At 40.8% G+C, this 24,950-nt stretch overlaps 1 protein-coding gene across 3 annotated transcripts in view; it reads left to right on the top strand.

Annotated features, from left to right (window-relative positions):
* The window catches only part of sdk1b (sidekick cell adhesion molecule 1b), a 413,277-nt gene that overhangs the window by 334,272 nt on the left and 54,055 nt on the right, over nt 1-24,950 (top strand). For all 3 annotated transcript variants that reach the window (XM_036137444.1, XM_036137445.1, XM_036137446.1), the window contains 4 exons: nt 4,026-4,162; nt 5,341-5,488; nt 17,051-17,191; nt 22,979-23,160. In XM_036137444.1, coding sequence (XP_035993337.1) covers nt 4,026-4,162; nt 5,341-5,488; nt 17,051-17,191; nt 22,979-23,160 — 608 coding nt within the window. The remainder of the gene's footprint in view (nt 1-4,025; nt 4,163-5,340; nt 5,489-17,050; nt 17,192-22,978; nt 23,161-24,950) is intronic.

Below are 24,950 nucleotides of genomic sequence, written 5' to 3'. Positions count from 1 at the left end.
GACATTTCAACCAAAAAATGTGAGGGAAACTTGGACTTTCTGTGTTGGTGTCTCCCCGTCTTGTTTTCCTTTTTGATTCCAAACTGCTTTAGTATTAAAGGTTTAACTGTACAGAAACGTGTCAATCATAGGTAACCCTCCTTTATCTGATTACGCTGGTACCAGTTTGCTCCATCACAGAGGACTGCCCCAGGACCACATATATACCCAGATCGCTTAGAAAAAATTAATAACCTTGTGAAATTGGCATGCAGCAACTCTAAGCACAAATAATGATCTCTTTTATCATGTTTTCCTTATCAATATATTTATATAGGTTCTTTTATGTTGACTGTAAATATGTTGAATTGTGCCAGCACCTGCAGCCTTCACGCAGACAACCACTGCCTTGTGCTTTGTTTTTCACATTTCCCTGCAAGCCAAACATTTTTAAAGAGAATTATGATGCACTAAAATTGCTGTAATCAGATGTCTGCATCCTCTTTATTGCTTTCATGAATATATCTGTGTAGCCTTCTTGTTATTAACATGGGACGGATGCACAAATCTCTGCAGGGGATGGGCAAATGTCTGGAAAATTTATTTTTAATAGATGCAGAGAGATATATTTGTGGTGTTGCAAAGCGTGTGAAGAATAAGAATGGGTCTTCCAAAACAATATTTTTGATAAATATTACTGATCCTGGACCACTAGAAATTAACTGACGCGCTAAAGACTAAATAAAATACATAATAGAATAAGAACGCACAAGGGAAAACAACATCTATTTAATGAATAGTCACTGCACATTGTCCTAGACATGTTGCAATAGCATACAGTATGTGTAATTACAGATTTGCATTTTGTATTCATATGGATGGTAAGGAAGTCTTTCCAAATGCAAATTTAAAGCTAATAACAGGCTTTTATTTACAATAGCTTTGCAGAAATTGGGACAAAGGCATTATTTATGTGTGCCAAAAAAGAAAAATTCCCACTAGCTGATGCAAAGCTCACTAATTAGCATATTATAGCTTGTTTGCCTAATCTGTACAAGATGTGTGCGGAGGGCTGCACAGAAACTGTTGGCGGGCAGAAGTGACTTATCTGGTAAATCTCAGTGCCAACCGTCGTATCTGCAGAATTGTCCGTGCAGATATCTGTTGTCGTGTTGAAAATTTCATCCCATATCTGGAACTATGAGGTTGCCACTTTCATTTTGGTCTGCAGAATATCAGACCTGAAAAATGTTGATAACAAGGTGTCGCCTACTCCACCTTTCAGATTTTATTTTTTGTTGTTTTTTTTTTTTTTTTTTTTTTTTTGCTTTATCTTCATTTTTTGTGATAAGTCACAGTCCTCCTTGTCCTGCGGACCCTGAAAGCAGGAAAAAGGCGGTCGAATGCAGAGAGGTTATGAGAGGTTCATGTTTTTATATAAACAAAAAAAAAGGAAAGGTGCTGTGAAACGATTCTCGGTGACTCCTGCTATAATATGAATTATGATGTTTGGTGAGAGTTTGTGTTTCCCTCAAACAATCCACATTTTTAATGTAGTAAAAAACAAAATCCCCACAAGTGAATAAAGAAAGAAAACGATGCCTGCATAGCAAAATGTTGTCTCTTCTTTGTTATATATATATATCCTAAATGGGACAGTTTGAAGATACTGGATATAAAAGATGGAATGGGAACAATAATGAATAACATGAAATGGATAGCCCTGTTGTTTTTGGGGAAACTCAGCTGCCTACTACAGTTAAGGCTTTAGACAGTGGCCTGCTGACAGCCCTGAGGTTGTGGTGCGGACCAACAGCTTGGCATAATTTCCAATCTGAGCTTAAAAGTCTGAGAGGAAGCTTGTGGCACGGATCCAGATGTGTTCCTTAAATATCTTATTTGAATATTGTTCTAATTCTCTCAAGCACCTTTAAGAGGCCATCCTCATTAACAAGGTTTGTTGTGACCAATATGAGGCCTAACTCCATGTAAACTTCATGCTCTACTGCTTTGCTGCTCTGTACGAGTTTTAAAATGAAGTGCCTTGCAAACTTTTCCACACACATTAAACATTTGTACCTTTTGTCACATTACAACCACAAACTAAAGTGTTTTATATATTTTATTGAAATTTTATGTGATAGACTTGGGTCTGCAACGTGCGGCTCCGGAGCTGCAAATGGACCTTTCCACTTTCTACAATGGCTCTTTTGCTATTTGGCTTAACAAGTGAAAGAACCAGCTAATGTTTTAAAATATAGATATAATACAAAATTCTGTTTTTTTTCATGGAATATTTGGATTTAATTAATTTACTTTACATTGAAAGTAAAGCAAATTGTGATTGTGATTTTTAATACAGCTTTATAAACATCCCATCAAAGAAGATGTATCCATTCTGGTTTTGGAAAGGTTTTATATTTTTCTTTATTTCAGTACCTAAAAATAGAGGTAAAACAGTGGGTCTTTAAACATGACAACAGGTTTCCTATGATACAAATTTATCAAAAATGTTTTTTGCTTTTTTGTAAAGGTTGAAGATCCCAACAAAATGTAGCACATGACTGTGAAATGGAAGAAAAGAAAATCATTTTTGTTTTTTTGTTTTTTGTTTTTTTGGTGTGTTTTTTACATGTTAGAATTTTAAAAGTAGGTATACCTTTACTCTGATGATCCTAAATAATGCATCATAATTTAATCTCAGTATAAATACAGCTGTTCTGTAAAGACCTCAGAGAATTTCAGTGAGCAAACGGCATCATAAAGACCAAGAAACAAGTGTCAGGGATGAACTCTTTGAGGACGGTGAAGCAGGGTTAGGTTATACACCCACATCACAAGCATTGAATGTCTCACTGAGCACCGTGCAATCCATCATCTGAAGATGAAAAGAGAATTAGATTGCTGTCCACCTGACCTGACAGGCTGGGTAAGAAGAGGGTTAATGAGAAACGCAGTCAACAGGCCCTTGTAACCCTGGAGGAGCTGCAGGTATCCATTCTCAGGTGGGAGAATCTGTCAATAGGACAATTTCACTCTGCTGCACTCCACTCCAGAAGAGTGGCACGAATAAAGCCATGGTTGAAAGAAAGATATAAGAAGTCCCATTTGCAATTTGCCACAAGCCATGTGGAGGACACAGAAGCAGATATTTTGGTCAGAACAGACCAAAATGAAACTTTCTGGCCTGAATAACAAATGCTGTGTGTGGCAGAAAACTGACACTGCACACAACCCTGAACACACCTACAGGTAAAAAGGTGGTGGCAGAATTATGCAGTTCGAATACCTTTTTCCAGATGGGACGTACAGCCTGATCGATGTTTTTGGGTAAATTATTTTCAAAATCTGCAAAAGACTGCAGACTTGGGAGGAGCTTCAACTTCCAACAGGACGATGGCCTTAAACATAAAGCCAGAGCTGCAACAAAATAGTTTAGATCATACCACATTCATTTGGTAAAATGGCCTAGTCAAAGTCCTCACCGAAATGCAGTTACGAATCTGTGGCAAAAGTTGAAAATTACTGTTCCCAGGTGCTATACCTCCTCTTTGACTTAGCCAGAGCTTATCTGAAGAGAAGAATCAGACTCAGACTTACTTTAATGATCCCACGGGGAAATTACTTTTTTTACATGCTCCGGAATACACACATTGTTATATATATATATATATATATATATATATATATATATATATATATATATATATATATATATATATATATATTTAGAACATTCCATACAAGGTAATGGACAAAGGTTTCCTGTCTACAGGTGCAAAGTTGTTGGAGAAACAGCTCAAAAGCCTTTATTGCAGCTGTGACTGCAATAAAAAGAGGTTCTACGCAGATTTTTGTTTGTAAAAATGTTCAAACCTATCAGTTATAACATAATTATAACTTCGATTGGACTATTAAATAAAATACAATAAAGTATGTGGATCTAGCCCGACAAAATGTGGAAAAGTTTCAGGTCTCTGAATGTTTATGCAATAATGTTTTGGGTGTGTTGTAAAATTTTATCAATTTGTTTCTGTTTTGTTCAGCGAGCTGCCGCATTCCCCGCGCTCCCTAACGGCTCGTCTCAATGACTCAGACTCGCGCTCCGTCCACCTGTCCTGGCTGCGCCCCTTTGATGGAAACTCCCCTCTGCTCTACTACGTCCTGGAGCTCTCTGAGAACAGTACGTATGTGTGTGTGTGTGTGTGTGTGTGTGTGTGTGTGTGTGTGTGTGTAGTTGGAAGTGTCGCTCCCTGGGCATCCTTTATAGTTCCTGAGAGGCAAACAAGCTGTTCACTGGCTGTCTACCAGGAAGTGACACGCACTCAAATTCGCTCATTTACAAGAGACATGCATATGGAGAACAGCGTTCCAGCGTAAACGCACAGGTTGCTGTTGAGCTCCTTATTTTCCAGCCCTTCCTCATCCCTCTTGCTCTCTTTCTCTTTCCAGTCCCGGCCTCTCTCCGCCACAGATGTTGTAACAGCAGGCTGGCTCACTTTCAAATAAGGGAGGGAGGGAGAGAGAGAGAGGAAAGGGGGGTGGTGGGGGGGACGCAGGAATAGAATGACAGGAGAAACAGATGGGAGAGAGATGGCTGCAAGCTAAGGGGATCTGCTGGCGAGCCTTTACATGCTTAGCCAGGCATTATGCACAAAACTGAAGAATTGGTACTTATGGACAAATATCAGTTGGTAATCCTCATTTCGAAAAACTTTTAATGAGATACACCTGTACTGGTATCATTTAACAGCTGCTACGTTGAAACTACAAATTTGCACCAAAATCACCATGGGAGAGTAGGGGAATAATGCGGCAGTAGCTGGGGGAGGCGAAGAAAAGAACGAGAAAAAAGGGGGAGCTTAATTGACTGGTCGATTTCAGTGGAAAAAAAACCCAGACAGTGAGGAATGGATTGGAGTTTTTGAACACTGATTAGATTTTTTTTTTTCTCCCCCTCCACTGTACTTCAGAGAGACTGCAGCGGTGTAAATACAAGGGTTTTTTTTTGTTTTGTTTTTTTTTCATATCAGACAATGACTGTAATACGCTGGGCTTGTACACTATCCTTCTCACTTACACTGATACCCATGAGGCTGATGCGATAATAGGGATAATAGTGCATCTGTCTGCGGTTTATTCAGCAAACGATAAGCTGGCAACAACACACAGCAGCATCTGTGCCTCTTAACTAATCCTCGTCCTCCCTTTAAAGTTTCTCGCCTCCAATTCCTGTTTTTGCCTCCTCTTTCTTGTCCTCCTGTCAGTCCTTGTGATTAATGTCCCGCGCGCTCCTGCGTCCCTGTTTGTCCGGCCTCAGCCAGATGCTATCAACCTCTAATCTCCGCGTGTTGTGTCTAGATTCTCCGTGGAAGGTCTACCTATCCGAGGTGGATCCTGCGGTGAGCGAGGTCTCAGTGGGCGGGCTCACGCCGGCGAGAACCTACCAGTTCAGGCTCTGCGCTGTCAATCAAGTGGGCAGGGGTCAGTACAGCGCCGAAACGCAGAGGTAAGAGCAGCAGGCGTGTGTATCAAATACAAGTTGTGTGAGAAAACTGTGATGGTGAAGTACAAAACTGGAACGTGTGAAAAGTTTTTTTCATTTATTCATTCATTTATTTTCATATTTACGAAAACCTTTGTGCCGTAATTCGCCGTAATCTTAGAGGTGCTCCCTGTGGTTGGCAAAAGAGCCACGCTCCCGTTATAAAGCAGAGTGGGAAACTCTGTAAAAAGTGGAAATCCCAGACAGTTGCTCATGAATGATCACAGGTTTATCAAGAAATTTACAAAATTTTATATTTTTCCTAAAAAAAAAATGGCAGACTGGAGATGTGCACCAGTCCCCTCCTCCATGCACATTAAAGGATAGTCTGGTGTAGATATGATAGATTGAAGTGTTATATAGGAATAGTAATATCATCTTTATTGTCATTGAAACATGCATTGAAACATACATTGAAACAAAATTTGTTCTCTGCTTTTAACCCGTCACCCTTGGGGAGCAGTGGGCTGCCATGTGCGGCGCCCGGGAAGCGTTCTGGGGTTAAGGGTCTTGCTCAGGGACCCAGAGTGCAGGCGCCGGGGATCGAACCGGGTACTTGCATCCTTATGAGTGCAAGCGCCACTAGGCCAACACTCCCCATGCACCGAGACGCAGCTCGGTAGGCAATTTGGTGTTAAGTGCCTTGCCCAGGGGCACATCGACATGTGGCAAGGGGAAGCTGGAATCGAACCCACAACCCGTGCAATAATCCTGATGTAGTGACTTCTACTGCTATCAACACCTGAACATATGTCAGTACACATGTATGTATGTATGTATGTACAAATGTATACAATGTATATGCACGTATATACGCGTAGGTACGTATGTATGTAGGCGCATAGATATATGTATATATTTAAGTATATAGAAATGTGTGTGTGTATATATATATATATATATATATATATATATATATATATATATATATATATATATATATATATATATATATATAGACCACTAAGAATGTAAATGAGACATTTACATTCCTATTTCCTTTTTTGTATTTTTTGGTATTCTTTTTTGATCCATTGTAGATATGAAGATTCACTGTATATAACTGAATGCACCTTCCCTACTCTGCACCTTCTTGTATGAGCCGATGTGACGAGTGAATTTCTCCATTGTCAGATCAATAAAGACTATCTTATCTTATCTTATCTTAACCTTCTGATTGCCAGACGACTACTCAACCCATTAACCCATGAACCCCACCATCAATCCATCAAGCCCATATGAGAAAGCCATGTAGTGGTAGCGCTTGTCATGCCACATCCGTGAGCGCTGAAGTAGAGCTAGTAGCCGAGCGGTGAAGCGCGTCTCTGAAATGATCGTAACGGGTCAGTTGGCTGCATAAATTGCATGTTGTTAATTGGTAAAAAAGAAAAAGAGAAAAGGTCATCTCTAGAGCACACGTTTAAACTCATTATTTTAGTTTGTAACAGCTGTAAGTCCCTTCAGCTATAAACAGTGACCGTTTTTGAACAATTACCCCAGTGCAGCATTAGAGAAAAGGGTGCACAAGAACATTATTCATGTCACTTTAGGCACCGTAAAGAAGTTTTAAATCGCTTTTACGCATGTAGAGACACTGTCTTGTATTGATTAGGCACCCCTTGCTTGCTCCTAGGAGCAGTGAGATCAGACCCTGTTTGTTGTCGGTCACACTGAGTTCACAGTAAGGTGCAAGCTAACCTTTGTCTGAACCCCACCATTAGCTGCACCAAACCAGGAACCGTCGACAAATTATGTTTTCATAGCTGTAGTAGGGGTTTGGTGCGGCAGGAGGAGGAGTTTTCCCAGTGCTCCATTCATGCACGCACCCCCAGAGGTTATAAATAGTCTATATAACTTTGGTACGAAGCTATAGCTTAACATAGCTGCAGTACAGGAAGGGTTTTTTTGTCATGAAATGCGTTAACAGTGGAAACTACCATCTACATGACTCTGCAGACCAAATTACTGAGCTTCTCAGCCGCAGTGAGCTCTGACGGCAAATCCATCCAACCAAACAAGGCGTGTTATCAGCTCACTAGGCTGGTTAGATACCATCCAAGATCATTCTGATGAAAAAGTGAGTTTCTAAGGCGCCTCCTGTACGCAGCCTGAGGAAAAATTATTATAACATCCAACCACTTGTCACCTTTTAGAGCATTTTGTGTATAAAGTCGCAGATAAAGCAATGAAATGTCTGTTGTGAAACTTTTGTCCACTTGCTGAGCACAGTTTCCAAGCACTTACTCAAGTTTGAATGCGTATCCGGAAATGTATCACTACATTAAAAAAAAAAAATCCATGCTTTCTAGATACATTGTTTTTTTTTTTCTGCCAACCAGTGAAAATGTGCAGAAATTAGACAAAAACATCCAATAGGTCCTTTAGTAATCGAGCAACGCCTCTCTCAGGTGCCCGACAGCCTAATTCAATGGAGAAAACGATTAACTTTATGAGAATGTTGTATGTTGTTTTACTGTTGGGCTTTTTTTAGTTGCTTAAACAGATAATGTCTGTTATTTGTTCAAGAAAAAGAAAATATAGACATAATTTTTTCACAGATTTCCTCTGCGTTTGCTTTTCTGTCGCACTTAATTGAATTTAAATCATGAAACGGATATTAAGGTCAGACAAAGAAAACTTGATTAAACATAAAGTGCACAAAGTCCTGACACTTGCAGCCAAAATCTTTTACCCTGGTCAGACTGTTCAAAAGCTGATTTTTACCAAATATAAAAAAAAAACGTACCTAAAAATCTGAAGTGAAAGAAAGTTTTCTTTTTAATTAAAAAAAAAAAAAAAAATGTCTCTCAGTGGTCTTGAATATGGCAACCAGAAATAATTTTGGTAATCTCAGATCACCTAAAACAGGAAAGGTTTGGATTATTTTAATGTCAAACAGTGAGTCTTTTTTTTTCTGAATATCTGCAGTTCTTTAAGCCATGAGCTAACTTAAATATGGCAGCCGTCTTGGTTTTAGACTTAAACTTAGACTTAGACAACTTTACTTGTCATTTTGTATGCACAGATTGCGTACAGAACGAAATTTTGTTTGCATACAGCTTGAAAATTACAGTAAATTACAGGATAAAGTAAATTACAGGATTTTAAACATTAGATTCATGGCTAAATAAAAACAGACCCCAACACCCCGAGGATAACAATGTAAATTGTTATGGTTTTAGATGTTTTCTTTTAAATCGGCCCATCACACGGTGTCGGTACCACCTCTGCTGCATATCTCCACCTGCCTGCGTGTCTCTTTCTGTTGCAGGCAGCCAACTAACAATTAAATTAACTGCTCTGCTTGTTTGCCTGCGCGAGACTGTTTAAAAAGGGGACAGTGCAATTCCACCACGTATGCAAACAGATTACGCTGCAGATGTTTTTATGCACGTGCGTACATGTGCGTTTACAGCGTTGAGCGTGCGTGCGTCCCAGGAGGGAGGCACTGATGAGGGTAATTATAATGCCAAGGCGCTGATGGAACAGCGTAAAACGTAAGAGGTTCAGAGGGAGGTGCTCGCAGGTTCTCATAACAGTTTCGCCTCGAGTGCGAGCAGAGACCGAGTCCCCGGTACTCGCTTACCGTACAACAGATGCGGCGGTGCATTATAAAGTGGGCGCACACAGAAGCTGTCAAACAGGGTTTTGTCTGACTGAAGGGACGGACCACAGAGAGATGCCAGTTGTCGTCCTGCCAAACGCTCTGCAGCAGCAGTAGCTGTTTACGTCGCGCAATCACACACCTCAGATTGCAATCTGCTTTCAGTTTCTGCTCTCCTTTATCTCTTCTGCTGTTCATTCTCTAAATATTCAGATTTTTTTTTTTGCTCCCTAATCGTGCTGCTGCTCCTCCGGTAGGAGGAGGAAGAGGAGGAGCTTGCTTTAGCGTCGCCCTCGTCCTTCCTCCTCTCCGGTCTGAACCGCTGCTTGTGTTCAGCAGCTGCTCCGCTGCCCGCTCCTCAGTCCAGTGTTTGTTGTCGGGAGGCCCTAGAGAATAGATTGGATTGATCCTCTGTAAATGAAAGACTGGCAGGCAGACAAGTCATCACTGGTCAGTGCATCAGAGCAGATGGACGCGTCTCTTCCTCGGCATTCATCTCGTACGTAAACAGACGCTCCCTTTTTATCTGCTGGGTGTTTTGCCGGATAAGATGCACACAAGAGCTGCCACCGGTGCCAAGGCACATCCTGCAAATGACACTCAGGAAGAGTGAAGCGAAGCGAAATGTCCTGCAGAAGCTCTGACTGCCACATGAGAAGGATGACAGAACGCATTAATACGGACAGCGTGAGGGAACCGGGCGTAACGCGAGGCAGAAGCTTGGAATATTAATAACAGAAAGCCCTTATTATATGAAAGTTTGAGCTTCCAGCTGCTTCAACGCTTTCCTGATTTGTCCTCATCATAACTTGGATCTTTGACATTAGAACACGTTTTTTCATTCGTCCCCCATCACAACATTGGCTCTGTTCCCTAACTTCTTCTTACTGAATGGAGTTCACATGGATACTGTAGCAATAAAAAAAGTCTTCCATGTCACGCCTGAACTGACTTAGCCATGCATGACCTGCTCTTACACCATTATCATCTGTAAAAAGGAAGCATGAGCCACTGAAGGAGAGATTACTCCCACCGTAACTCCTAAAATCATGTATCCCCAATCGTTTTGCTTCTACTCTACTCTTAGTAATTATTTTATATCAAGGTAAAGGCATTTTAGGCTGTAAAGCGGGAAATATACTCTCACCAGCCAGTTTATTAGGAACACCTTGATAGTATCGGGTTTTTACCTGCAGAACTGCCTTAATATCCCCTGGAATAAAATTAAACATGGAAACATGAAAAGATTGCTCATTAGCTGTGAGTTTGTCAGACGCAAACCTATGTTGCACTAATTATGGATGTTTTATTATCACATATATTGTGGTAAAAACTGGGTTCATCCAGTGATTTGGCCCTCAGCAGCGGTCACAGTTGCTTATAAAAGTATCCTCTATCCTCTGGACTATCTTCAGTCCAGAGGACCAGTTCCTTCGTGGATCAACCGCCGGGACAAATCACTTTTTCTGGTGCGTTTAGCCGAAGAACATTGCCGCAGCTTTAATGTACGTCTTCCTATCGTTCTGTGCTCAGAACAACATCATTCACCGTTAACTTCACGTTAAAAAACTGATGGATGCGTTGATGCAGCGGACCGCTAGAATATTCTGTTTGCTTGTCTTTTTTTTTTTTTATGTTTTTCCTAAATTTATTTTACCTCCCAAAAAAAAGTCGTAGACTTTTACGGTCTTCACAAATTATTCATGTCCTTCAGCGAAAAGTATCATTGATCACAGATGTGCTTTTACTAAAAAGACAGCCGTAAAGCACATAAGCAGCAGCAGCAGCAGCAAATGTTCTCTGCAGCTGGCTTTGATTTATTGTGAGAATATGCTGAAAGCGTCTCTATTTTTGCCTGACGGAGTCTCTTTACTGTGTCACCCCAACCCAACACCCCCCCCCCCCCCTCTCCATTTGTGCATTTTTAAGCCCCCAGCGAAACTACTCGATGTTTAAAGGAGACAAGATTTTCTGTGTCAAACACGGCAAAGATAAGCTCATCTGTTCAAGCCGGTTGTACCGAGTCACATCTCACCTGCGTTCGCGCTCTCTGTCTTATGTCGTGTTTGCATTGCCGTCAATTTGCATCACTCGTCTTCGTCGTGCAGGATCTGAAATGAAAACCGCTCCGCTGTGCTTGAACAGGAGGATGCCAGAGTTCCCAGCGAGCCTAGGAAGATCTGGGACGAAGAAAATACTGCATTGGAGAAAATGTTTCAGTGTCAAGGCTCAGATCGTTGTTTAATTACCCAAAATGTAAAAATCTCTATATTTTTTGCAAAAACGTTTTTTTTTTTTATTGAGATTAACTTCTTAATCTTTGGTTTGCCTGATTGCAGACTGAGTGTTTGCCCAAGTTCATTGATGAGTTTGTTTTTTTAGTTAGTGCAGATAAATGTCTCAAAGCTTTTCTGTCCACCAGACTCTTGGATAAATGCCTTAAACTGTAGTTTATAATGCATTTAATTTTAGTTTTCTGAATTACTACAAACAAATTAAAGGTCTCACAAATGACAAACTGTATCCAGGGTGGGACAATCGCATCCAGGTCTTATAATTCTAGGTGTTATTAATTTTTTTAAATAAAGCTGATCTAAGTTGGTCCACATGTCCTAAAAAGCCGTGAACTAGTCCTTTACATCACTGCTTAATCAAAATCTCAAATATGCGTGTGGTTTTAAAAACCATCGGAAATTTTATTTAATAAATAACTGAGGGAATGAATAGCGCGACGTTTCGACATGGATAGTTTGCAGGAATCCTGTGAGATGTTGTATCCCAGTAACACCATTAAACTTAAGGATCAGAGTATGTGGATTTAGCTAAAAACCCAGCAGGCACTAAACTGTTGAGAATTACACAAATAGAAACGTCACTTAAATGTTGGAGCGCAGGTACTAACAGACACACACACACTGATGCACATTTTCCCCTCACAGACCAGAGAATATGAGCGGCTCCTGCAGGAAATGTCCTCTTTTCCTTAATAACAAGGGACATGGAAAGTGTGTCACACAGCTCTGAATTTTGGACTATTTTGTTTGGTTGCTGAACATTAATATAAAGACTTTAAGATGTGATGCTTACTGTCAGAGTTTGAAAAATTGGCCCGATTGTGTTTATTTTTTAAATAAATCATCTTTGTGAACAATTATGTGGTCCTTTCAAACATTTTTAAATCCCTTCAGTTTTTACCAGACAGGCAATTAAATGCATTTATTGCTTATTTTATATTTATATATATATATATAGTTAATGACGAGACAGAGAAGCTGGTCACAGTTAATGGGAAGATGGATGGAGCTAAATGCAGGAAAGTCGTGGAAAAAAAAACGTGTTAGAAGTGGCAAAAGACTTGAGACTAGACAGGAAAGGAAGGGGTTACCTTAAAGCAGGACAGTGACCCTTAACATAAAGCCGGAGCATAGATCAAAGTATATGGTATGAAATCCAGACATGAATTCAATTTAAAAGCTGTTGCAAGACTTGGAAATGCAGACTTCTCTCAGAGTGACTGAAATTGAGCTATTTAGCCAAGGAGATCAGTGGAAACTTCAGTTTCTAGATGCCCAAAGCCGGTAGAAAATTCCCCCCAAAAGACTCGCAACGAACTCCAGCTGCAACTGCAGTGAGAGGCAGACAGTTTGTAGACATCGCTGTCTGTAGTTGGAGCGCCCCACTTCCTGCTGAATCAACTCAGGCAATGAAAAGTTTAGACAAATCGTTGACTCAGGTGGGCTGAACACAAACGCACGCCATCATCTCCAGATGCAGTTATTTTTCTTCCTCTTCAGAATGAAGCACCACTTTGTGTTGGTCTATGACAGGGGTGTCAAACATATGGCCCGCGGGCATTAAGACTACAAAGAATTGTTGTCTTAATGCCAAAAAGAGCTCATCAGATTTGACTTTCACAAGTGGAGCAGTACTGCTTTTGCCATAGTGCTCAGCTTGATTTATGAATGTGAATAGTTTTATTATGATTCATGCGGGGAATATCTCAAGTGATATGGACACTGCAATGGGAAAGTAGGAGAGGAAAGGAAGAACAAGAAGAAAAAAAAGAAAAGATGAAAGAAAGAGGACATAAAAGGAAGAGAATGATAAAACAATTATTGAAAAAAAAAACATGTACTTCGTATAATTGAATATCTGCAGTTCCTATATTGTCCACAAAGGGTGCTGTGTTTTAATCAGCAGATGGTAGCACTGAGCTTCAGATACGGAAAATTGATTTTAAATCATTTCTTAATTTTTAGCTGGTTGATGTATTTTGTCATGCAGGACAGTGCTTTTAAGTTCCAAAAATGTGAATAAATTTTTCAACATTGTACAATCACTGTGATCAGTTCTTATGCATAATGCACACGTTAATATTTAACTGAGTAAAAGTATTGTTGAAATTGCACATACTTTTCTTAAAAAACGCTGAGGTTATTCATAATATATTGTGTAAAGGTGAAATTCATTTAATATAAAAATCAACAACAAGTTTACTTTTATTAGTTCTATTTAATCTTGCAATGAGTTTACTCGTATGGCCCTCTTGAGATCAGATTAAGCTGTATGCGGCCCCTAAACCAAAATGAGTTTGACACCCCTGATCTATGACATGCAATAAAGTATTGTATGTGTTCATACGATGGCAAATTGTGGAAAAGTTAAATGGGTGGGAATACTTTTGGAATACGGTTTGCCAGCCGGTGTCTGTGTGTGAGTGTGTGTGTGTTGTGTTTCCACTAAAGGAGTGGAAATGTGTGGTTTTGCTGCTGCTGTAAGGACGCTCAGCTGTTTGTATAGCAGAAGTCTGTATGCGATTCAGTCTGCGTCATCAATTGCAGTCAAAAGCAGCTATATAATTGAGGATTATATATACGCGATTTGCAGACACCTACCTTTATTCCCGTCTCGCTCACACAAGGCCCATTAGCCAGTGTGTGTTTCTGTGCGTGCTTGTATGCCTGAAGCACCTGGTGTCTGACAGTGCCTAACCTAATGGAAGTAAAGCACAGCTGTAAAAACCACTGGCCTGTGCTATATATCCGCCTGCGCAAGTCTCTCGCTAACAGCTTTCACACCCCTGCTTTCACGCACACATACAGATGAGCGTACTCGTTTTTCTAGACACGGACACGTTCAGGCGCACGAATGCAGGCGCTCGTATCAGAGCTAATGGTTCGATAGCTTAAAGAGAATACTTCAGGGGGGAAATGGGGCACAGAGGGGAAACAAGCGGGGGTTTCAGGGACAAGGTAGTGTAAATCGCGCGGCGTAATCCACGGACGGGAAAAGACCATCGGATGTAACGGCCTATCTTAAGCTGGGGAGAAGTGTGTGTGTGTGTGTGTGTGTGTGTGTGTGTGTGTTTGCACATACGGCTCTGATTATGTTTGCTGAGCTGCTTACAGCAAAGCCAGAGGCTGACCAGCTCAGCCTGTGCGCTTTGCTGGTCATGTGAAGGCCAGGGGGGCTTTAATCACGGGTGAAGTTTGAGGGTAGAGAAGGGGGGGTGGGGGAGAAAGGAGATGAGTGAAAGATAGAAGGATGAAATAATTGGGGCCAAAGGACACGATGGATAAAAGGTGGAAGTTTGCAGATGGGGGTGGGGGGTGGGGGGAAAAAAAAAAAATTGAGAAGTGGTTCAAAATGTCAGAGTAAAGATGAGGAGACGGTTCGTAGAGACAGAGGCCGGGCAAAGGCAGCGAGGGATCATACTGCCTTCCTAGGAATGAAAAGACAAGGTCTTTGCTCGTTTTATACCGGAGTAGATTTAACTATCTTCCGCTGTCACACTGCGGTGCTCGTCTCCTGTAAGGGCGCTTATGGGCCGAGGTTGAAAGGAGTCAACTCGGCCGGAATATTAAAGCCACCTGCCTGGAGCTCCGAAGATTTTACACTTTTAAACGTTTCTAAACCATCGACTCTTAGACTCCAGGACACCAAACCGGGCTCTCCATCAACGTATGGATCGAATTCATAGCAAAATGTCCTCTTAATGCTACAAACAAGCAGGTCCAGTTTAAATCCAGTTATGACGAATTCAACTCGCTCCAAATCCACTTCAAGTCAGTCCAATTGCAATAGATCATTTAGATCCAGGTCCAATTAAACAACTTGCCATTCAATTACAGTTACGACGCCGAGCATTAAAGTAGGCTGATTGCGTAATGCCGACGGCTCTGGATCAATTTGTTCTCCCATCGCAAACAAACACCCAGAAGATGTGCTCTGGTGTCTGCCACCGAGACGTTTGCAGCCAATCCGGTAAATCCGGTAAGCTGTGAGGGGGAACCCTCCTGGATCGGACTTGTTTGTTCAATATATACCCCAGACAATCAATCGGATTTAGATCCGGAGAGCAAGTCGACCCCACAAACTCATTCCCCAAGCCGTTCCTGAACCCCATTTTTTTTGCTTTATAGACCGGGATGCATTGTTATTCTATAAAAACAACAACGACAATGACAACACCAGAGAAATCAGGAATGACCGTTTCCATTAAATGGCTGGACATAGTGTGCAACAATGTTTAGGTAGGCAGTATGTGTCCGGACCCAAGGTCTCCCAGCAGAACATCGGCCTGTCTCTGCTGCAGGCGGCTCACCTTTGTGCCACGTGTTCTCCAGTAAACGACGCACGCGCACCCGGCCGTCCATGCAGGCGGACTTCTTTAGTGCTCAGCGGTCCAGTGTGTTGGACAGGCCTCAGCGCTTATTGATATGCAGCTATGTTATATTGAACCTCAGGGGCCCCAGCCTACGCTCCCCGCAGGCATCGATGAGCCTTGGCCACCCATGAGCCTGTCTCCAATTCTGTTTCTGTGGGGTTTTTTTGACACAGTTTTAATAGATACTGACCACTGCAGACCAGGAAGCCCCTACAGGGGAGCTGCACTGCAAAAACGGAACTTAAAATAAGTAAGATGTTCTTAAAATGTGTGTATTTGTCCTTGATTTGAGCAGGTAAATAAGATGATCTGCCAATGGAACAAGATTTTTGCACTTAAAATAGGAACAACTCATCTCCATCATCTTATTTCAAGTGCAGGATGTCTAATTATCTTATTTTAGGGGTCAAAATACTCATTCCATTGGCAAATAATCTTATTTACCTGCTCAAATCAAGGACAAATACACTAACTTTAAGAACATTTTACTTATTTCTAGATCAGTTTTTGCAGTGTGCAGTTTTAGAGATGCTCTGACCCAATGAGCTGCCCCGCTCCTGTTCGCTTAAATCGTGATGTTTACCCTTTTTCTTCCTGCTTCTAACGCTTTAAGTCTGAAGACAGAATTAATGCTGAGATAATGCATCCATCCTGCTTACCACAGACATAATGAAGAGACAATCAGTATTAGTTTTCCTTTCGGTAGTCATAGTACGATGCATGATTGCTGTAATCAACCTGTTGTTGTTGACAACCTGATAAATGCTCTTGCTTCTGTGATCTGTGTATTTGCTGATCGAAGTAAATGCAAGATGAAGCTGGCAACTATGAAGTTAAAGCATAAGACATTAACAGTGCTGTTGTGTTGTTAATAAAATACTGGATGTTTGCAGTAATTTGCATTCAGCCGACTGCAAATCCCAGGATTTCTATACTCTTCTGAGCTGTCACTTCACGAAACAGAAAAGTAATTCAAATCTGTTCTGCTACATCTACTTGCAAAACAGAATGTCAGTAAACAGCGTGCGCACCAGAGGAGAAAAGATGAAGATACAGTATTTGGAGAAGTTAACTGGGATAAAAATGCGTTTTAGCCTATTGCTGAATAGGCCGTGACTGTGTGATCAAGTCAGAGGAAGACGGCAACGGATCCCGCAACGCATCCCAAAGAAACTCATTATAAGTCTGATAAAAATCTGTCGTGTTTCTCGCTCTCAGCTTTTGCTCCTTTCTTCGTTTCTGTGCGTGTTCCTAGGATGATGCTACGGGAGGAGGCCCCCAGCGCGCCGCCTAATAACATCGTGGCCAGTGGTCGTACCAACCAGTCCATTATGGTCCAGTGGCAGCCGCCTCCAGAGTCGGAGCTTAACGGCGTCCTCCGAGGATACGTGCTAAGGTGAGCACACGCCAAACAAACCTACCTTCACCTGGTTTGAACGTGGTTTTGAACGGAAAACAAGCGATTCGTGGAAATGTTGAGTCACGCGCATAAAATTACACCCATTAAAGATTTGTTTGTCCCTGATACCCATCAGTCTTTTAAGATTAGCCGGCTGCAGAGTCTCAGTCTGATCCTACTTGAATAAAAATCAATGGTATTTCCAAGTCATGGTCATCCACTGCAAAAAGAGAACTAAAGGTAAGTAAAGTTTTCTTCAAATGAGTGAATCTGTCCTTGATTTGAGCGGGCAAGTCTAAATGATCTGCCAACTGAATAAGATTTTTGCACTTAAAATAGGAACGACCCTTCTCCATCAGCTTATTTCAAATGCAGTATATCTAATTATCTTATTATAGGGGTCATAAAACTCTTTCCAGTGGCAGATTATATTATTTACCTGCTCAAATTAAGGACAAATACACAGATTTCAAGAGAATTTTACTCACTGTTAGTTCCCTTTTTGCAGTGTGCAGTGAGGCTCGTTTGTCAGATTAAAAGCACCTTTTGAAAATAACCTTCAAGCAGGTATTAAATATACTTTAGATTAAGCCACATTTCTGTATGTATTCTTTGTTTCGCTCTAATCATGAATGCACTCTGATTCATTTAAGATTTGTCTAATTTTCTGAGACACTAAGCTATAATCATCAAAATTACAAGAAATAACGGCTCAAAGTGTTTCACTGCATGTGTAATGGATTCACATTTAAAAGAAAGTTTCACTTTCTGACAAATAAATTGAGCTTTTTCAAGATATTCTATTTCTTTGAGATGTACCCATGTGTTGAAGTAGTGCTACTCATACTAGAGGATGATTTCTGCTAGTCACGTCCAGGCCTAAATACAAGCAGACCTGTGCAATCAAGAAAAAGATCCTGTCAGATATGAACAAGGCTAGAAGATCTTTAAAGAGCAACACATCCTCCCTTGATGGAGAAATTAGAAAAACAGACAAGAACTCTGATTGGCTGAAAGAAAGGAAAAAATGTACACTGCAAAAACTGATCTAGAAATAAGTAAAATGTTCTTAAAGTTAGTGTATTTGTCCTTGATTTGAGCAGGTAAATAAGATTATTTGCCAATGGGGTGAGTATTTTGACCCTTAAAATAAGATAATTAGACATCCTGTACTTGAAATAAGATGATAGAGATGAGTTGTTCCTATTTTAAGTGCAAAAATCTTGTTCCATTGGCAAATCATCTTATTTACCTGCTCAAATCAAGGACACATACACACATTTTAAGAACATTTTACTTATTTTAAGTTCCATTTTTGCAGTGTAGTTGGTCCAGTCAAATATTGGGTTGCTGTGGCATGAGCCTTAACTCGCTGTTAATGCTTGAAGATCCAACATGAATGAATAAAAACATTTCTGGAAAAGAAGAATGGGCCAGAATCCCAGACTGGCAGCCATCATAACCACACGTAGGTTTAAAGGCGATTACGTTTCACATAGCTTGGTTTAGACAGCTTTTTCCCTTGATAAATGAGATTTTATTTTAAAAACTGCATTTTGTATTCATGCAGATCATTTTTGTTTTTTGGGTTAACTTAAATGTTTAACATTTCTCTTTTACTGTGAATTGTAAAGGTTGAAAAAAATACTTGATGCGTTTTATTAATGAAGATTTTAGATAATTAATCACAGAGGTTACCATTTTTATTCATAAAGCACTTTACAAGAACAAAGGTTAACAAAGTGCCGCACACATACAACTGAAAATAATTGTAAAATTAAAATAGATAGACAATTAAAAAACAGACACGTTAAAATAGACAAATAGAAAACAGTAAAAATTGTTAAAAAATGAAAATGATTTAAAATAGTTAAAAAATAAAACTATTTAGACTTTAAGATTAGTTACACCAGTATCAATGAACAGGAGTTACATTTAGTCAAGGAAGCCGATATTTAGATCATTTTATAAAGACTTGATGGAGGAATACACAAGCTGATGCTTATATTTAAAACTCTGGTGTCATAAAGACTTCTCAATAGGTTAACAATGTGATCTAATTAGACAAGTAAAGCCATTCAATCTATATTTGGTCAAAATGACTGCATTAGCACAGCAAAAGTATAAATGAAACAAAAACAGATTGTTTTTTTATTCAGTTTTTTCAGATATTACTGTTTTTTTTCTCTGAAAAAATGGGGAATTGTCCATTGTTTGCGCAGAAACCAAAATAATTCTGATAAATGACAATAAACAATTTTAAGTTTTAAGAATTTAAAATAGTTCTAAGTTGTTTACTTAGGTTGTGTCCAGACTATTTTAAAGTAATATCTGCATAGGCTTTAGTTGGTAATAAACAAGTGATGAAATACTGTCCAAAGTGCTATAAAACATTTTATAATCGCTTGATTGACTCCAAGAAATGTTTTAAACAAAAAAAATAAACATTTGGACGCTTTCAAATTACTCCAAATTTTCCCTAATGTCATTCTCGACACTTGCATATGAATAGTAAATGGACTGAACTTAATGTGGCTCTTTTCTTGTCATCATTCACAACGTTTGCACGCCGATACACGGATCAGTAGGCAACTAGGGGTTAAGTGCCATGCCCAAGGGCACATCGACATACAGTAGGGGACAGCTGGAATGATTATTAAGTATAAGAAGTGATAATAAAATTGAGTTTAGTAGCAGACAGCATAGATCTCCCTGTCACTGATAGTGGCTTCGCTTTTTTTTTTTTTTTTAAAACACAGATGGTTGCGTACTTCCACAATGAGTGCTCTTTAAGGATGTTGCCGCTGTCCTTGGTTCTGATCCCCTCTTCTGTGATGTCTACCTGAAGTATGACACCCTGTCTGTGTAATCAAACTGTCATCAGCTGTCTCCCGCGCACATTTGCATATAATTGTAGTTGAAGTTATCAGGTCTTTATCCTCCTTCACGGGCTCCACTTCAGAAATCAGTTAAAAAACAGCAATGCGCACTCAGACGTCCTCGCTGTATCATTTCAGCTTTGTAGGACAGAGCCTCCACCTCCTTCTGCCCCTCCCCATTTGGATTCCTTTTTTTCTTCTTGTTGTGTCAGCTGCCAGCTTCTCACTCTCTTTTTCCTATTTTCCTATTTTCTCCCTCTCTCCCGTTTCCGTTCGCCCCACTCCTCCTCCTCCTCCTCCTCCTCCTCCTCCTCTTCATCTCCAAGTGTGTCAGGGGGAGATAGAAGGGAGAGGGGTTATCTTCTCACCTCTGCAGAGAACTGATGTCGGCCCCCAGAGCCTACTCAGAATTTGTATTTGTCAGTGTGTGTGTGTGCAATATGCATGTGTGATTGAGTGCTGACTCAGCCAGTGAATCGTTGGAACATCCTGTTATAGAGAATAGGTGTCATATTAAAACGCTGACATGGGGATTATTGCTCCATTCAGCTCCATCAGATATGTACAATACTGAAGTAGTATTCCACTTCCCTTGTCTCGGTGGGTCATATATTCTTTTAAGTGGGTGTTTAAATCAAATATACTAAAGCAAAGGCCTTGAAGGTGCACCATTTGAAGATGAAATTAGAGAGTTTCGGTCTTTAGAGCTCCTTAAACGGTCTTGACTCGGGCAGGGAATTATAAAATGGTGAAAATAAAAAAACATTTGTGAAATGAAAAGGAAAATTGGGGAATGCCCGTGATCAATATTAACATAAAGCCACGCTGTATCGTGATTAATAGTCTTTCGTCATTTCTTAATATTTTCTACTTCCAAGCTATTGGTTCTTTGCAGTTTTGTGTATTTTCAGTTCAATCTGAGCTATTTTAGAGAAATGTTGGTTATTGTTGACTTAACACTGATTTATGAGCCATTCAGGCATTAAAAGATCCTTAGTTGCATCATCTCTGCAGACTTGGGGTCTTTTGGAGCGAAGAACACCTTCCTGGTGTTTAGAGCATGACTAAATCCTCATTGGGGAGATGTTGGTTTATCACAGTCCTATCACAGAGTTGCATGGAGCAGCCTGGTTGCTGCAGTGAAGTGTTGAACCAGGACTGGCCACACTGGCCTCATGCCAGGGCTCTCACAACACTGGCGGTGCACACTGAGTCCTGTAACTGCTCTCTGGCTGTGAAAAAAGGATCTCACCTTGCAGGTGTAACGAACAAACCCTAATCATCACGCCTATCACGCCTATTCAATCAGACGCCTGCATGTAAGGTAAGTTTGGTATGCCCTGGTCTCCCCGTGAAATAGGATCCCCAGTTGTAGAGAAACACGCACACCTCCAAATTGTACATAAGCTGGCTGACGGAAAGAAATTTGCAAGCTTTTTAGGCTCCAGATCCATTGCAAAATGTTTTTGCCATGGTGTCAAAAAGAGGTCTTGTTATTGTATTAACTGATGTGGAGGGAGAAGGAGGAGGAGAAGAGGGGTGGGGGGGAAGTTTGAGCAACGGCTCCAAGGGAATATTACAATCTTAGAATATACGCAAGGTGACCTAGAAGAAACGATTTCAGGGTGTAGAGTCTTGTTGTGTGTAGCTGCCAGGGGTCAGTCAAAAAAAAAAAAAAATGTCATGATTCCTTTTCGGCAAACACCAAGATATGAGCACAGAGAAATGTACCAGGTTGAAATTACCGTCCCTGATGGCATACTGTGTGACACACAGCGTTTTCTAAAGAAACTCTCCTCACCTGCAACGGTTAAGCAGATAAAAATACTGATTGTCTTTCCCTCGCTACAGAAAGGTTGAAACTGATGGCCAAGGTGCATTCGTTTTTCATTAAAATGTCTGTAGATTGTTAGAAAAATGCTCTAGATGCAGATGTGATACAAGCAGTGGCTGCGTTGTGGCAACATGGGCCAGAGAGAAGTTGTACAAAACCTATTTGGCAACAAATAAAAGTGCATTGGAACATGATTCACATTGGAAACAGTTTTGTCCAGAATTGCTGCAATATATCCCTGTTCAGACAGTTTCAGTCTACTGTAAAGAGGGCCTAATTTACAGGGATTAATCATGGAAACTACTTTAAATTGAACCTTTAGGTGCTTTGTTGTCAGCATCATGTCACAAACGCACATTTTGTTTAATCTATAACAAATATTAAAGATAATATAAAATATTATTTGTGCACCAGCTAAATGCACTGCAAAAAGGGAACTAAAAGTAAGTACATTTCTCTTGAAATTATGTATTTTTCCTTGATTTGAGCAGCTAAATAAAACTCTTTGCCAATGGTATTAGTAGTTTTACCCCTAAAATAAGATAATTAGATATCCTGCACTTGAAATAAGTGAAATCCTGCACTTGAAATAAGATAAATTTTTCTTATCTTAAGTGCAAAAAATCGTATTCCATTGGCAAATAGTCTTATTTAGCTGCTCAAATAAAGGAAAAATTCATAATTTCAAGAAAATTCTACTTATTTTTAGTTACTTTTTGCAGTGTGAGTCCCAAACGGATGTTAGTTGAGTGGAAAACTTGGCCTTTAAATTATTTATTCTCTGACATACATCATGAGTAGATTGCAGATCCTTTCATAGACTAGAGCTCTACCGTGTGTCTTTTGCATAATATCTAATAAAATGAGTTTGGCACAAATGAAATCAGGTTGTGAAACATCACCAGGAGCCCTGATGACACTACAGGTCTGCTGTGAATATTGGTGTAAATGCTCTATTTCTGCATATTTTAAAAGTCCAAAAGCTTGTTTTATTATGTTATATGGTATAAGAACCCAGCTGTTCCCAGATCAGTCTGTGATTTAAATTCACATGTGTGTGTTTGTGCGTAGGTACCGCCTGGCCGGGTTGCCGGGGGACTACCAGGAGAAGAACATCAGCACCCCAGAGACCAACTACTGTCTGCTGAAGGACCTCATCATCTGGACTCAGTACCAGATCCAGGTGGCCGCCTACACAGGAGCCGGCCTGGGCGTCTACAGCCGGCCCGTCACAGAGTACACGCTGCAGGGAGGTCGGTGGCGATGCGCGGAGCACATTTTCATTCCTCATTTATGCCTCTCGCAGCAAATATGCCGAAAGTTTTTTTTTCCAATCATCGCTCCTTAAAGAGAGCCGTAGTGCTGAACTCAGTCAAATAAGGATAGTCCTGCACCCGCTGCGTTTTAAGATAAGATGCAGTGGCTTCCAGCCCGTTTGATGCGACTGCAAAGAGCTGCGCGTCTGTCGTAGCTACAGCCAACTTGACTGACGGGGATGATGTAATCGTGACATGATCCGCTCCTCTCACCTGTTTTTAATGTTCTCGTTTGTGATCGGGTGACTGACAGGTACATGCAGGCTCTCCTCCGCAGCTTCAAACGCCTTCGGTATTGCTCAGCTTTTAGAAGAGCCGGTTGACGCTGTTCTGATTTAGATTAAAGTTGCCCCCGAGGCATCCCCTCGCAGGCAAAGCAGTTTTCAGTCAACTGGGAGGAGACCCTAAGGGCGACCCAGGATGTGCTGAAGCGATTCCAGTTCATCTTCCATCTGGCTAACAAGCAGCTGGAGACGCCGCAGGACGGAGGGAATTGATGGGGGAAGACTCTTCCAACAGCTCCAGAGATACATAATCTGACAGATAATAGTGAGTTTTTATTTTAGGAGACGCGGCTGCTCTGAGCAACGCACCTTCAGCTCTAAAGGAATAAATCAAAAATGTTGTTGCGAAACAGGAAGGAAGTAGAAGCAAGGGGATGAGCAGAAGTGGCTGTAAGGTTTAATCTTCTTTAATCACGTCCTTGTCTCTTGCTGATTTTTATTCTAATGGTATATAATAATTATTAAAGATGAGCGTATCCACCACTCGCACACGTGCACGCAGAACTCACAGTCATCACTGCAGGAGTTCGGGACAGGTTTATAGACTCAGGAGAGGGAGTTGGGCTCATTAATTATTCTAATGCGGTTTAATGGGAGTGGCTGTGATGGATTGCACGTTTTCTTCCTCTCACTGTCTCTGAGAGGATGTGGCTGAGGTCTGTGTTCAGCTCCGATAACATTGCTTCTCTTCTGCGCTCTCATGAGCGGCCTCGGCGCATACTAAGATTCCCCCGAAGGGTATAGTTTAGTGTTTTATCTGGAGCTGTGACCTGCTAGGGGCAAAAAAAAAACCCCGCTTCCCGGGAGAAGAGCCGGCGTGGCAGAGACTGAGAGAACATCTTTTAACATCAATTAATCTCCTGTCTGCCTCTCTGTCCTCTCACTCTTCGCTGTCGCTTCTCACGCCTCTCACTGCTGCGGACGCTTTTTCGAGTATCTCTCCAGCCTGGAGATTCTGTGTCTGTACGTTTTTGCTCTGTATATACGTGAGTGTCATACGGCCACTTTAGTTCAAAAATAAGATTCACGGGGCATTCCCATCATGCAACAGCCGGTTAGCACTCTCTGGCTTTAAAGCAGCAGCATAAACCCGTTAACATGTAATCACCATGACGAGCCCACAGACTCACACATGGACACACGATTAAGTGTCACTCCTCTCTCTCTCTCTCTCTCTCTGGCTTTAATATTCATTCATGACGGATTCTCTGTATCTGCCGCTGAATGGCTGCTCTGATAGGTTTTACACAGCTACCAAAGATCTGCATGAAGGGAAACATTTAGATGCTTTTATAGAAGAGGTATATTGGATCTGTTGTATTTTGCATCTTCTCTTGTGTCTTTTTCATCAGTAGGTTATGCAGACTCTGCAGAGCATTGTCTATCCCGCTTTAGCTTCTGCGCGTTACTTTTGTCTTACATATCCCACTCTTGATTCAGAAA

The sequence above is a fragment of the Fundulus heteroclitus genome, chromosome 5, assembly GCF_011125445.2.
Source record: "Fundulus heteroclitus isolate FHET01 chromosome 5, MU-UCD_Fhet_4.1, whole genome shotgun sequence".
In the NCBI taxonomy this organism is placed as follows: domain Eukaryota; kingdom Metazoa; phylum Chordata; class Actinopteri; order Cyprinodontiformes; family Fundulidae; genus Fundulus; species Fundulus heteroclitus.
The sequence above is the reverse complement of the archived record's forward strand: the minus strand, read 5'-3'. Positions and strand labels throughout refer to the sequence as shown.